Source organism: Pelodiscus sinensis, chromosome 11 (assembly GCF_052426305.1).
Source record: "Pelodiscus sinensis isolate ZL-2025 chromosome 11, ASM5242630v1, whole genome shotgun sequence".
Lineage (NCBI taxonomy): Eukaryota > Metazoa > Chordata > Testudines > Trionychidae > Pelodiscus > Pelodiscus sinensis.
In genome coordinates this window covers 8,568,561-8,584,019 of record NC_143062.1, presented here as the reverse complement: position 1 = coordinate 8,584,019, position 15,459 = coordinate 8,568,561, and the positions used below count along the sequence as shown (strand labels likewise).

Sequence of the window (15,459 nt, the reverse complement as noted above, 5' to 3'; positions counted from 1 at the left end):
AAGACTAAGACAAATATATAGGATCCTGAGCTTTGGTTTATAAGACCCACTTCATCAGATGAGTTGGAGTGGAAATAATAGAACCCAAGATAGATAGATCGATCGATCTAAAAAAACATCAAAAGAAGTACCTGCTAATTGTAGAACCTTTGTTAGTGAATCTTTGTTTCCAGTTGTGAATGTGATGGCAGATGGGTTTCACCTAAGGACTAACACCAGGGATTGTTAAACTTCGTCATAGTATGGTCCGCGTTTGTAGAGAGACTGTTGTGGAAACCTCCCCTCCCGTTTATAATTGTGCAGGCCATTTCTTTTTCTGTTCTGCTGTATTACACCCTTTTAGCTTCCAGAGAGCATTAATAGTAATTAATGTGTTGGGCTAGGGTTTAATGTATACTTAGCTGCTTCTGATGTGATTAAATAGGTGGAAATAAGAGCCAGCATCATGTGAACAACTATCTCTTAACTGTCTGCCACCAATTATCTGTAAGGCACAGGTGAAGAAATGCTGCTTTAGAGTCATAGTAGTCTGGTGCAACAAAATGAATACATCTCATTTGTGAGTACAGTAGAAGAATCTTGATTTAAATCCAGGTTTAATCACATTTATAAATTGACAACTTTAATTTTCCTACAGAAAAGTTCCATCTCATTGATTTGTGATCAAGCCAAAGCATTTTGACTCATGCATTTCAAAATGCAGCCTGTTAGGCATGTGCTGTTTGAAAACATGCTTGTGCCTTTTTTGAGCAAATACTTGTCTTAATTTTACACAACAGTATAGAATGAAGAAATATAATTTGAAGATGACAATATATTGTGTAAGGTGGATTGTTAGAATTAAACATTTTACCTTACACAATAGTCCTGACGGTTTATTCTTTCTTTCAAAGTGGATTTTTAAATTCAGCAGCAAACTATTCATTTGAGTTCTCACTTGGAAGTGACACAGACATTACCAATATATTTTCCCCCGTGAGAGCTTTTAATGAATGACTTCTTCTCTAATGATCTATTTGTACATTTTGCACTTGTTCATACCATTAGGTACTGGATGTTGTTTATTTTTATAGTGCCAAACGTAAGTCTTTTTATAGCCTGAATGCCAAGACTAGAATAATCATACCCAAAATAAGTTCCTCTCCTTTCACTTTTAACCTTGTACAATGAGGCTATGTCTACACTGCACAGTTATTTCAGAATAAGCTATTTCGGCTTAGTTACTCTGAAACAGCTTATTTTGAAATAGCATGTCTACACTGCAGGGAAGCCTCAAAATTAGTCTGAGGCAGGCTTTCCAAATGGAGGTGTGCTATCTCGATTTAGAGCCCTAGGAGGAATAACGTAGAATGGCCCTGGCGAGGGGCTATTTTGAAATAGCAGCTGTGGAGCATTTACACACGTCTTATTTCGAAATAGCTTTTTCAGAATAAGAGTTATTACTTGTAGAATGATTTTACAGATTTTGGAATCGGCTGTCCGTTATTTCGAAAGAACGGAATTGATGTGTAGACGCTCGCATAGTTATTTCGGAATAACAGCTGTTATTCTGAAATAACTTTGCTGTGTAGACACACCCTAACGGACTAGTGATATAGTACACATGACACTTGAATGATTTCTGCAAAATTGGCATGGAATTAGAGCTGAGTGAAATTTTTTTTTTTACTTGCCCAAAAATGCAGTTTCAGCATGACTTACACTATTCATGAGTTTGGGTTGAATCTGGCAAATAATTTTAACTGAATAAAAAAAAGAGAAAACCTTTCTAAAAGTCAAAATGGTTCATTTTGACATCTTGTTTTGAAATGAACTGTCTGATTTAGAAAACAAAATTAGATTGACCTGAATTAATTCTTTTACAAGAAATTGGGGGGGGGAGGGGAATCCATTTTGGTTAAAAATGGAATTTTCTTCCAGATTTTTTTTTTTTTTTTGGTTCAGCTACTGAACCAAAAACTTATTTGTTCTGTTCTAACTGGAATGACGTGTAATACCATAACTTCTGTTTACACAAATGTTTTTACTCCAAAATTGCACCAAACCAGTCTCTAATTTTCTCTACAATATGCACTGGTATTTTGGAATGTTTTGGGTTCTCAGATTTTCCAGGGTTCTTGACATTTTGTTTAAAGGCAGCCCATTACAACAGCCAAGGCAAAAATCTCTTATGGTAGAACAGATGCTTTAGTTTTCTGGCTACCCATTGTGTAGCAAAGTGTTTCTTGCCTCTGAATGCGTGGACAGGAATTAATCCTGCCCCAAGGAGAGTGAGTTTTAGAGATCACCAGGGTTCTTTCTGCAGTCCCAGCTGTAACCATTCTTTATCCAGTTGTATTGACCATGTTTCATTAAGTCAGTTGTTAGGACATGGACCCCATGTGGGTGTATCTTGTGATGGAAACTGCAGAGCACACAGTATTGGCAACTATCACAATAATTGTTGCTTCACTTAAAGGCTCAGTTTTTGAGGACAAGCAATGAGCTAAGAATCTCGGCTCTCATTTAAAAAAAAGAAAAATATGAATTTCGCACTCTCAGGACTATGAAGAAAAGCTTGGAAAGGACAACAAATTATGGATCTTAACCCTTTGTACACTGAGATTTTTTTTTTTTAAACTGTGATCTTTAAAAACATTATATTCATGCTGGAGAAGCACCTAAAGCCCTAATCCAGGGTTGGGCCTCTGAGACACTCATTACACTAAGAAGATTACAATTAAAAATATTTTACATTAAAAACAACTACAACTACATAACCGACCACAAGAACAACAAAGAGCTACTTTTTATCTTCCCTGAAGGGCAGGGTATAATACATGATAGAGGCTGTCTTGGATATTATTTTGATGTTCAGCTGAAGCAGGCTTTGACTCCCTGAACCGTTGTAAACATAAAAGCTTTTCTCTATTGTGTAAGCAAATGGAATTTTTTGTTAAGGTTTTCTCATTTAATTACCCTTTCCGGCCCCTTTCCTCCCCCCCTCCCCCCGTTTATTTGGCAGCCTCCCAATTTCTTAAATTTGTCCACAGTCATAGGCTTTATAATGTAAACCTGTGGCGTAGAGGACTTTGTTTATATTTCTTGGTGTTGTCTGCCATCTTCCTGTTTTCCCTGCATCTGTCTCAGAATGTCATCTCTCCTTGTGTTTCTTTTCTTTCTAGGGCCAGGAGGTTCGTAGATTGATTCAGTGTAGGAGAGCTAAAAAGTCCAGATGAACAGTAACTTGAGTCAGATGAAGATAATCTGTTTATCTCTTGCATAGTGCCCTGCCAGCAGTGATTAAATGTGAGAGAGAGGTTGGACTAACTCTGCCATAAAACAATAGAGGCAGATCCAATCTGGATGTGTTATGTAATTCCCCTTCGAGAAGGCTCGGAACTGGGTCATATCTTTGTGAGAAATAAGGGCCGGCTGATGTCTGTGTCATTCCTACCTGCCTGTTGTTCAGTGTTCAGGTTCTGTATCCCAGTTTTGTCAGGCAAGCTGAGAGGTCTCCAGAGAGGCAAAGCTTATGCAATTGAAAATTGTTAGAGGAGCTGCCAGGATCTTGGATGGAAGTGGGGCAATAGGAACAGCTACATGACAACACAAACAGGTAGAAAGTGTCTGTTTTACCCCTGCATATCACAGAGGCAGCTGAATAGGTTAGAAGTTCAGATGCACTTGCTGCTGATTTCAGATAATCTTAAATTGTCCATAAGAAAAAAAGGTTGGAATCTGCTCTTTAAAAGATACTTCCTGTGATTAACGCATGGCTTCTGTGTTTTTTATTTTATTTATGTAAATACAGACAATATGAAGACCCAATCTCTATCTTTTAACCACTTTCAAAAATATTTTTGTAAATTATAGTATAAACATTGGGATGTGAAAGATGAAACAGGAAAATACTAGTATACAAAATCTCTTGTATTTTGAGGTCTTGTAAGTTTCACTTAGAATAACCAGAACATTTTCCTTATTTGCTCCCCTTTCTCCATTTATGTAAGAATTAGCTCATAATTAGCACACTAGAATTATTACTCAGCAATTATCACAGTCCCCCTTTTTTGGTTAGTGTGCTGTCTGTTTAGATAGTAAGGTTGGTAGAGGCTAGGGGTTGCTTTTGTGTTTCTGGGAGAAGCCTCTGCTTTGACTATAAAGTGTCTGGCATTTTTGGTAATATATAAATGAAATAAACCCTACTGAAATCCAAGGGTGTATAAACTCCCAAGGACTGTTGAAAGGCAAACAGTACCTCTCTTTAAAAAGGACAGCAGCAAGGACCCAGGGAATTATAGACCAGTCAGCCTAATTTTGATTTCTGGATTGATACTGGAAGAAGTTATTAAACCATTTGTGAGCACCTAGAGAACAATAAAATTATAAGGAACAGCCAACATGGATTACAGGCAGTCCCCGGGTTACGTACAAGATAGGGACTGTAGGTTTGTTCTTAAGTTGAATCTGTATGTAAGTCGGAACTGGCGTCCAGATTCAGCCGCAGCTGAAACTGACCAGCGGCTGACTACAGGAAGCCCGAGGCAGAGTTGCTTTGACCCGGGCTTCCTGGAATCAGCCGCTGATCAGTTTCAACAGACTGAATCTGGACGCCAGTTCCGACTTACATACAGATTCAATTTAAGAACCCCAGGCGTCCCCAAGTCAGCTGCTGCTGAAACTGATCAGCGGCTGATTCCAGGAAGCCCGGGGCAGAGCAACTCTGCCTCGGGCTTCCTGTAGTCAGTGCTGGTCAGTTTCAGCAGCAGCTGATTTGGGGACGCCTGGGGCAGAGCAGCTGGGGTGCTGCTGGGTTGCTCCAGTAGCGCCGCTCCTCGGTGCTACTGGACCAACCCAGCAGCACCCCAGCTGCTCTGTCCCAGGCATCCTGATTCAGCCGCTGCTGAAATTGACCAGCAGCGGCTGAATCAGGACGCCTGGGGCAGAGCAGCTGGGGTGCTGCCGGTTTGGTCCAGTAGCGCCCAGCGCTGCGGGACCAACCGGCAGCGCCCCAGCTGCTCTACCACAGCCTGGTCTGCTGGGGGGTGGGCGCGCACTAGCTGCGCGCCCCGCCCCCCAGCAGACCAGGGAGACGGGGGCGGCGGACCGAGACGCACCGCGGTCCCGCTGCCCAGGTCCTCCACGACTTTGCTCCGCGTCTCCCTGGTCTCCAGCAGACCAGCAAACCAGGGAGACGGGGAGCAAAGCCTCCGAGGATGCCGGCAGCGGGACAGCCGCGGCGCGTCTGGGCTGTCCCGCTGCCCGTCTGTCCCGCTGCCGGCGTCCTCAGAGGCTTTGCTCCCTGTCTTCCTGGTCTGCTGGTCTCCAGCAGACCAGGGAGACGCGGAGCAAACCCCGTTCGTAACTGCGGATCCGACATAAGTCGGATCCGCGTAACTCGGGGACTGCCTGTACTCAAGAACAAATCATTTCAAACCACTTTAATTTCCTTATTTGACCTGGTTACTGGCCTAGTGGATACAGGGGAAACAGTAAATGTGCTAAATCTTGATTTTAGTAAGACTTGGGACACCGTCCCACACATGACATTCTCATAAGCAAACTAGGGAAGATGGTGTAAATGAAATTACTAAAGGTGAGTGTACAATTATTTAAAAGAAAAGCGTAGTTGTCAATGGCTTGCTGTCACATGGGGCAGCTCTATCCAGTTATGGTCTCACAGGACTCTCCTGCGTCATGTACTGTTCGATATTTTTATTAATAATTTGGGGAATGGGATGGAGAGTATGTGTAACACTAAACTTGGAAGGGTTGGAAGCACTTGAGAGGACAGGATTATAATTCAAGAGAATTGGTCTGAAATCAACAAGATGAAATTAAGTTAAGACAAGTGCAAAGCCCTACACTTTAAAAAAAAAAAAAAAAAACCTCAAATGCAGAGGCCAAATTGCTAGCCTCTAGTAAGTGGTACTGCAGACATGGCTGTGAGGGTTATAGTGGATCACAAACTGAATGGGAGTGAACAAGTTGATGCAGTTGTGAAAAAGGCTAATATCATTTTGGGCTGTGTTAACGGGAGTGTTGTTCATAAGACAAGGAAGGTATATGTCCTACTTAATTCAGGGTTGGTGAGCTGAAGTTCTGTATCCACTTGCGGGAACCACACTTTAGGGAAGATTTGGCCAAATTAGAGCAAGTCCACAGAGGAGCTCAGCAAAAATGATAAAAAGTTTGGTGAACCTGACCTGTGGGAGAAGATTTAAAAAAAGTGAGAAGGGGCATATTTAATCTTGACAAAAGATGATGGGGCAGGAACTTGGTAACAGTCTTCATGTTGAGGGGCTTTATAAAGACGGTGATTAATTGTTCTCCATGTTCATTAAAGGTAGGACAGAGATCTAATAGGCTTACTCTGCAGGAAGGGAAATTTAGGTTAGATAGGAAGAAAAACTTTCTAGCTGTAAGGTGACACTTAAGCTCTGGAATAGGCTTCCAAGGGAAATGGCGAAATCTGCATCATTAGCGCTTTTTAAGAACACATTGGACAAAGGTGTCCGGGCAGGTCTCAGTATACTTGGTCCTGCCTCAGCACAGGGGAGTGGATTAGGTGACTTCTTGAGATCCCTTTCTTCCCAGCATTTCTTGTGGTTCTGATACACTGCAAATGAAGATGTGCTCGTAGCACAGGAGGCATACCCAGAGTACTAATCTAGCTAGCAGGAGTCACAATGGGCAGTGTAGATGTGGTGGCATGCACCTAGCACTGGCTAGCAGAGTCCAAAACGTGGTCTGGTTGATAGCCTGTTCCGAAATGCCTGCTATCATGTCTACAGTGCTGCTGTGACCCATGCAGGCTAGCTTAAAGTTGTAACAAGTGTGTATACCCATGATGCAATCACACCTTCACTTGCAATGAAGGCATACACCAAGTGACCCTCCACAAAACCCCCGAATCCAGCCAGGTAGCAGCACAGTGCTTCTTTCTGTGGAAACAGAAATAGCTTCTCAGTTGCAGGTCTGCAAACAACCTCTTTAAGATGAAACAAAATAGAAATATATTTTTAGACTTGTGTATCAGTTGGAAGGTGATTTTTGCTGCTTACAGATGCAGATAAATTGCTGCTTTGAAACAAACATCAGAATTTAGCACAGCACATATTATCAAAGAAAACTTATTATGGCTTACGCTTCCTCCCTCTTTCTTTCTTAGCTGCTGTGGTCTGTTATGGGTGACCTAGAGCAGTACTTCACAACCTTTCGATACCAGGGATCAGCTAGCTGCCTTCCTAAACTGTGCACTGAAGAGATCTCGGGAACCAGCATCATCTATGGAGCACTAATCCTAGAGCATGGAGAAAAAGGCAGTAGATCTGAGGCTCTGTGGACGAGTCTTTAGTTAAAGTGAATCACCAGCATCTAAGTCAGTTCGGATTTGTGGTGTTTTCTGCCGGACTCTGACAACCAAACTATCCTGTTTAGTCCACTAAACAAAGATTGAACTGTAAGAACTTTTGGTTGCTTCCACAAAACACTAGAACTGAACCTGTAACCCAGTGGTGAAATACTAATCCCCTGAGCCATTCTCTTCTCTTGGTTTCCTTTTCCTTTTCCTTTCCTTTTCCTTTTCTTTTCCTTTTCCTTTTTTCCTTTTCCTTTTCCTTTTCTTCTTGCTGACGCATTCTCATTGTTACTCTTGCCTAGGTCAGCTTCCCAGCATCGGATTACTTCAGCTGGAATAATTTTAACAGATTTAGCTGTTAGAATTGTATTTTTTCAGGCCTTATTTTACTCCCCACAGCTGGATCCAGTGCGGAGCCTTGGCTTTCTCCTTCTCCTTTCCCTTCCCCCGCAGGGAACCGGTGTTGGCGCTGTAGAATCGTGCGAGGCGGGTAGAGCACAAGGCTGGAGCGCCAGGCAGGCGGTGGCCCGAGGCAGGTGGCCGTTCCCCACTGGGTCACAGAGTGTTGGGGCCCCGGACCCAGAAGTAGAAGCAGGGCCAGAGGCGGCTGCCAGCGCCACCCCCTGGCCTGCCTGCAGGGGAGCCAGAGGCCAGAGGGGAGCCCGGGTATCCCCCGAGGAGGGTTCAGGGGAACCCCAAGCCATAGCTGCCCGTTTTGACTCTGCAGAGGCTTGGGGTGGGGGAGCGGGGCAGGGTGACACAGAATGACATGATTACATCACTCTGTCGTCCCGCAGGAAATTTTATATATATACACACACATACACACACACACACACACACACAGAGAGAGAGACAGAGACAGACAGACAGATTCTTGCTTGAGTGATTAGATGTGAAATGTCATTTGAGCCTCTGCTACTTCCAGAGCTCTAAGCCTTCATCATCTTGTACATCGGGGAGCAGAGTGACTCTATCTACAGATGATTTTGCCTAGTTAAGAGGACTTACTTTTTAGAAGTTGAGAACTAATGTTGTTTCATATTTGTTCACTTTGCTCCATGGGTGCAAGCACATATGAAAAGTTCGTTGTGAGTAGATCAGGGTCTCAGTTTGGAGGTAGCCCATCTTTCAGTCTTTGGATCCCATCTTTCATATAATACTTTGCATAATATGTTTAATTCTCTGGGGTCATGTCTACACTAAATGACTTCTGGGCACCTGATTTTACAAATTCCAAGTTCTGTGTCCTCAACTACAGGGAAGAATTGAATGTAGTCCGAGGGAGGCTCTATTAATGTGGACACGCCGCCTCAGACTCAGAGCCCCACAAAGCACTCTGGGGAGCTGTGGGAGGCCTCCCACAGGCCAATTAGTTCAGATTAATGGTATTGCAGCATCCACGCTAATGTTATTTTGGACTTACAAGTTTGGGAATAACATTATGAAAAGTAGGACAACAGAGCTGGAATTCCATAGCTCCTTATTTTGGAATAATGGGCTTGGTAGTGTGGATGCATCGCTTACAAATTCAACCTTGGGGGGCTAATTTTGGACTAAGGTCCTAGTGTAGAGCAGGCCTGGGGGTCTGGTTAGGTTTCCAAAGTAGCTGGGAATGGTTTCAGTGTGTATCAGGGAGAGGGTGAAATTGATGGTATAAATTAGAAAAGAGAAATCTAGTTCTCAATCTGTAGCCTGCAGGCTGCTTGTTGCCCAATCAGCACACAGCTATGGGCCATGTGGCATCCTCAGGTAGTATATATATTGTGTGGCTGCAGCCCACATAACACCCACAGAGCCACGTATGCAGGGCACAACGGTAAATAGGTTAGGCACCACTGGTATAGAACAACTGAAAATATAAAGAAGGAGGTAGGATGGGGAAGAGGAAACCTACACTGAAGAGGAATCCAAAGAGAAAGTGATAGCATTACGATTGCTGTAAGAAAGAATTGGTGGCATGAAGCCAGCAAGCGGAAGAACTTACAAAAGTAAGAAAGATTAATAATTAAAAGTAATAATAAATACAGTGGAATGACAGTATGTTATAATTAGAGTCCACAATAAACGCATGCATTTTCAGTTTTCTTTTACCGTGGCTGCTTTGCTTAATTTTTGAGTATTGGTTAAGTTTTTCAGCGCGTAGCAGTAACTCGTGCAAGATCTGTAAATCTGGCTTCCTCATTCCCTCTTGAACGATTGTGTCCTTAACTCTTTCTCCTGGGAGGATTTCAGTGCCTGGGATAAATTATGGGACCACACAAACTTCTTATGGGCTGCACTTGGGAGACTCTTATATTGAAATTCTGCATGACTGAGCTTTTCTTGAATGGTATTTTTTGTCCTCCTACAGGGCTGCCTTGCAACAGATCATGAGCAGGTAATGCACAAAGAGCACCACTGGGAATCATGTCGGACGAGTCAATCTCAGGGAGTGATCCAGACCTGGACCCAGACTTGGAGCAGGAGGATATGGAAGAGGAGGAGGAGGAAGATGATGAGGCAATGGAGGAGGACAATGATGGGGATGACGAGGAAGACTTACTTGATGAGAATGGTAAGTGATTGGGTTGTGAGAACACACATACACTTTATCATGCACGATCCCTAGAACTGTTAATTCTCAGTATATGGCTTTGGGGAGCCCTATGGAAATAAAATCTAAGTAGGAGAGGGAACAAACCCCTGTTATGGGTTTTGCTGAGTATTTCAAGAGTAGAACTCTTGCTTGTTTGGTTTGTTTGTTTGAAGGAGCTTCTAAAAGGTTTGAAATCTAGAAGCCTCTGTTAATTGGCTGAGCCTCAGTCAGGGGGAGGGGCTACCAGAGCTATATAAGCCTGTGACTCAGTGACCAGAGAGCTTGCGACCAGGAACAGCTAACAGGAGAGTTTGGAGAGGGAGTTTAAAGGGGGAGGTTAGAGGGCACTAGTGACTTCTGACCTTCTTTAAAACATAACTCTTAGAATAATCTATATTCCAGAGGTTTAAAAAGAATCCCAGTTTATACTTAAACTTATTCATTAGAAAGATGGAGACAGAAGCCCAGCAGCAGAGTGGGGGCTATCCTGTTTATTGTGTCGAGTGTAACATGTATGATTACCTGCCCTGTGGACGGGTGGCATATGTGTGCCCCCGTTGCAAGGAGCTCCTGACCCTCAGAGACCGAGTTCGGGCTTTGGAGGCCAGGGTGGCTGAACTGGAGGAGCTAAGGGAGGTAGAGAGCTATGTTGATGAGACTTTCCGGGACACTGTAGTACTGTCCCACCTCCAGTGGATGAAAGTCTCAAGGGAACAGAGCATTCAATGGGAGCAGAGGGAAACCATCCCGTAGTTGGGACCCTCCTCCCAGAGGATGTTGCGGTATCCTCTCACACTGAGGATACCTCTGAGGGGGAGGGAATGCCAGATAGGAAGAGGCAGGTGTTAGTAGTGGGTCATTCGATTGTTAGAAACATAGATAGTTGGGTTTGTGATGACCGGGAGAACCGTATGGTCACTTGCCTGCCTGGTGCGAAGGTTGCAGATCTCTCGAGGCATCTACATAGACTTATGTGTAGTGCTGGGGAGGAGCTGGTGGTCGTGGTACATGTAGGTACCAATGACGTAGGGAAGGGTAGGAGAGATGTCCTGGAGGCCAAATTTAGGCTGCTAGGAAAGAGACTGAAATCCAGGACCTCTATGGTGGCATTCTCGGAAATGCTTCCAGTTCCACGCACAGGGCCAGGTAGGCAGACAGACCTTCAGAGTCTCAATGCGTGGATGAGATGATGGTGTAGGGAAGAGGGGTTTAGATTTATTAGGAACTGGGGACACTTCTGGGAGAGGGGGAGCCTATACAGGAAGGATGGGCTCCACCTAAACCAGGGTGGAACCAGACTGCTGGCACTGAACATTAAAAAGGCCGTAGAGCAGTTTTTAAACTAAGAGATGGGGGAAAGCCAGTTGGTGCGGAGATGCACGTTAATCGGAGGGAGACTTCTCTTAGAGGAGAATCCGTTGATAGAGATTCTCTAAGCTGTAGTCAGAAAGAGAGGAGGGGAGAGGGCAAACCATGGGCCAGAGCAGACAAACAACCGCATACAAAGGAATCCAATGCATCAGGGAAGGGCAGACAAATAAGCAGTGGCAAATTTTTAAAGTGCTTGTACACAAATGCTAGGAGTCTGACTAATAAGATGGGTGAACTAGAGTACCTCGTATTAAATGAGGAGATTGACATAATAGGCATCACTGAAACCTGGTGGAATGAGGAAAATCTGTGGGGGACAATCATACCGGGATACAAAATATATCGAAAGGATAGAGCAGGCCGGGTGGGTGGCGGAGTGGCACTGTATATGAAAGATAATGTAGAATCAAATGAAATAAAAATATTAAGTGAATCAACATGTTCAATAGAATCGCTATGGATAGTAATTCCATGCTCTAATAATAAGAAATTAGCAGTAGGGATATATTACCGACCACCTGACCAGGACAGCGATACTGACATTGAAATGCTAAGGGAGATTAGAGAGGCTACCAAAATAAAGAACTCTGTAATAATGGGGGATTTTAATTACCCCCATATTGACTGGATACATGTCACCTCAGGAAGAGAAACAGAGATAAAATTTCTCAATGGCTTAAATGACTGCTTCTTGGAGCAGCTGGTGCAGGAACCCACAAGGGGAGAGGCAATTCTCGATTTAGTCCTGAGTGGAGTGCAGGATCAGGTCCAGGATATAACCGTTACAGGACCGCTTGGGAATAGTGACCATAATATAACAACATTCAACATTCCTGTGGTGAGAAGAACACCTCAGCAGTCCCGCACCCTGGCATTTAATTTCAAAAAGGGGAATAACACAAAAATGAGGAGGTTAGTTAAACAGAAATTAAAAGGCACAGTGACTAGAGCCAAATCCCTGAAAGCTGCATGGAAACTTTTTAAAGACACCATAATAGAGGCCCAACTTAAATGTATACCCAAATTAAAAAACATAGCAAGAGACCTAAAAAAGAGTCACCGTGGCTTAACCACCATGTAAAAGAAGCAGTGGGACAAAAAGGTATCTTTTAAGAAGTGGAAGTCCAATCCTAGTGAGATAAATAGAAAGGAACATAAACACTGTCAAATCAAGTGTAAAAATGTAATAAGAAAAAGCAAAAAACTCAAAAAGAAATAACAAAATGTTTTTTAAGTACATTAGAAGCAGGAAGCCTGCTAAAAAACCCATGGGTCCCTTAGATGATCGAGCTATAAAAGGAGCAATCAAGGACGATAAAGCCATTGCGGAGAAACTAAATGATTTCTTTGCTTCAGTCTTCATGGTTGAGGACGTTGGGGAGATTCCTGAATCTGCACCGTCCTTTATGGGTGATGAATCTGAGGAACTGTCCCAGATTGAAGTGTCATTAGAGGAGGTTTTGGAACAAATAGAAAAACTTAATGTTAACAAATCTCCGGGACCGGATGGCATTCATCCAAGGGTTCTAAAAGAACTCAAACGGGAAATTGCTGAGCTATTATCTGTGGTTTGTAACCTATCCTTTAAATCGGCTTCCGTACCTAATGACTGGAAGGTAGCCAACATGACATCAATATTTAAAAAGGGCTCTTAAGGCGATCCTGGCAATTACAGACCGGTAAGTCTAACTTCAGTACTGGGCAAATTAGTCGAAACAATAGTAAAGAATAAAATAGTGAAGCATGTAGAAGAACATAATTTGTTGGACAAAAGTCAACATGGTTTCTGTAAAGGGAAATCCTGTCTTACTAATCTATTAGAGTTCTTTGAAGGGGTTAACAAACATGCGGACAAGGGGGATCCAGTAGATATAGTATACTTGGATTTTCAGAAAGCCTTTGACAAGGTCCCTCACCAAAGGCAAATTACATGGCCATGGGATAAGAGGGAACGTCCTTTCTTGGATTGAGAACTGTTAAAAGACAGGAAACAAAGGGTAGGAATAAATGGTAAATGTTCAGATTGGAGAGGGGTAACTAGTGGTGTCCCCCAAGGGTCAGTCCTGGGACCAATCCTTTTCAACTTATTCATAAATGATCTGAAGAAAGGGGTAAGCAGTGAGGTAGTAAAGTTTGCAGATGATACAAAACTGTTGAGGATAGTCAAGACAGAAGCAGACTGTGAGGGACTCCAAGAAGATCTCACCAAACTGAGTGATTGGGCAACAAAATGGCAAATGAAATTTAATGTGGATAAGTGTAAAGTAATGCACATCGGGAAAATAACCCCAACTATACGTACAGTATGATGAGGGGCTAATTTGGCTACGATAAATCAGGAAAGAGATCTTGGAGTTATCGTGGACAGTTCTCTGAAAACTTCCCCACAGTGTGCAGCGGCGGTCAAAAAGGCAAATAGGATGTTAGGAATTATTAGGAAAGGGATAGAAAATAAGACCCAGAATATCTTACTGCCCCTGTATAAAACTATGGTACGCCCACATCTTGAATACTGTGTACAGATGTGGTCTCCTCACCTCAAAAAAGATATTTTGGCCTTGGAAAGGGTTCAGAAAAGGGCAGCTAAAATGATTAGGGGTTTGGAACTGGTCCCATATGAGGAGAGGTTAAAGCGACTGGGACTTTTCAGTTCAGAAAAGAGGAGACTGAGTGGGGATATGAGAGAGGTATATAAAATAATGAGTGGTGTGGAGAGGGACGATAAAGAAAAGTTATTTATTAGTTTCCTAAATAGAAGAACTAGAGGACACCAAATGAAATTAATGGGGAACAGGTTTAAAACTAATAAAAGAAAATTCTTCTTCACACAGCGTGTAGTCAACCTGTGGAACTCCTTGCCAGAGGAGGCTGTGAAGGCTAGGACTATAATAGAGTTTAAAGAGAAGCTAGATAATTTCATGGAAGTTAGGTCCATAAAAGGCTATTAGCCAGGGGATAAATGGTGTCCTTGGCCTCTGTTTGTCAGAGGCTGGAGAGAGATGGCAGGAGACAAATCGCTTGATCATTGTCTTCGGTCCACCCTCTCTGGGGCACCTGGTGCTGGCCACTGTCGGTAGACAGGATACTGGGCTAGATGGACCTTTGGTCTGACCCAGTACGGCTGTTCTTATGTTCTTACGTTATGTTCTTAGAGATTGCTCATACTTCAAACATTTCCTGAGGAAAAATGCTGACTGCTTGAACTTTTGAATGAATCCTTCTGTGGCGTTCTGTCTTCACTCTTTCTGGATGTCTGGGATTATTTTGATTATAGTGGCTGGAATTCAGCTTCATTTGTTTGTGGGTGGTGCAGTCCTGTGATTAATATTGATGGAATGTCACTGTTTTCTGCCTTAGAGAGGGTCTGGCTTAAACACATTTCAAAAGTTTGCTATTCCGGGTGAACAATTGATTAAAAAGTGAGACCTAGAGTCCTGTAACAGATGCAGTTGTTAGTATTGGCACTCAGATGCTGTTCTCCAGGGCTACTGATTCTTTGTATTTAAACCTGGATTTGGAAAACTTTTGATTGGTGCTGGTGGAATGAAAGAATAGAACAGTCATGCTGTCCATTATGTGGGTGGAGCCTGGTCTGATGCACTTCTGAATGTTTGCCTCTCTCAACAGAAATGGTCACAAACTGCTTTAGTTTGGCCTTATCTCAAAGAAGGCTGACTTACAGCAGTGAGGACGTGGTTAGAGTAAGGGGACTGAAAATAAGGACTTCTGGAATATATTCCTGGATGTGTCACTGTGGCTGACTGTATGATCTTGAGTTTGATTTTAGTCATTCCAGATGCCAGTTTCTTAATCTGTAAAATGATGATACTTTGCTTCACAGGTTTGTAATCTTCCCTCAGGGTTGTAAAAAACTTTTATATTCTTGGATCCTTAATGACAAAATGCCTAACACCATTACAAAGACACTGTTGGGTCAATTTTGCCCCAAGACTTAAGTTTTTTTTTTTTTTAAATAAACCTCTCACCAACATACTTTATATTTATTTATCTATCAAAATTCGAATGGAAAACTGTGTTTTCCTTTAAATAAACATTCCTTTGCATCTGTTTTGGAACCGACATATTATAGCATTATGAAGATGGTGCATGAAATTGAAAATGCAATTGACTTGAAACTGACTAGCCTATTTTCATTGTCCTAGTTTGA

At 42.8% G+C, this 15,459-nt stretch overlaps 1 protein-coding gene across 3 annotated transcripts in view; it reads left to right on the top strand.

The window, feature by feature from the left end:
- RAD54L2 (RAD54 like 2) overlaps positions 1–15,459 on the top strand; it is a 95,674-nt gene that overhangs the window by 30,616 nt on the left and 49,599 nt on the right. For 2 of the 3 annotated variants that reach the window (XM_075939462.2, XM_075939464.2), the window contains exon 2: positions 9,696–9,899. In XM_075939462.2, coding sequence (XP_075795577.2) covers positions 9,752–9,899 — 148 coding nt within the window. In that variant the 5' untranslated portion in view covers positions 9,696–9,751. Of the gene's footprint in view, positions 1–7,153; positions 7,445–9,695; positions 9,900–15,459 lie in introns of all 3 variants that reach the window. The other variant, XM_075939463.2, reaches the window with a different exon arrangement.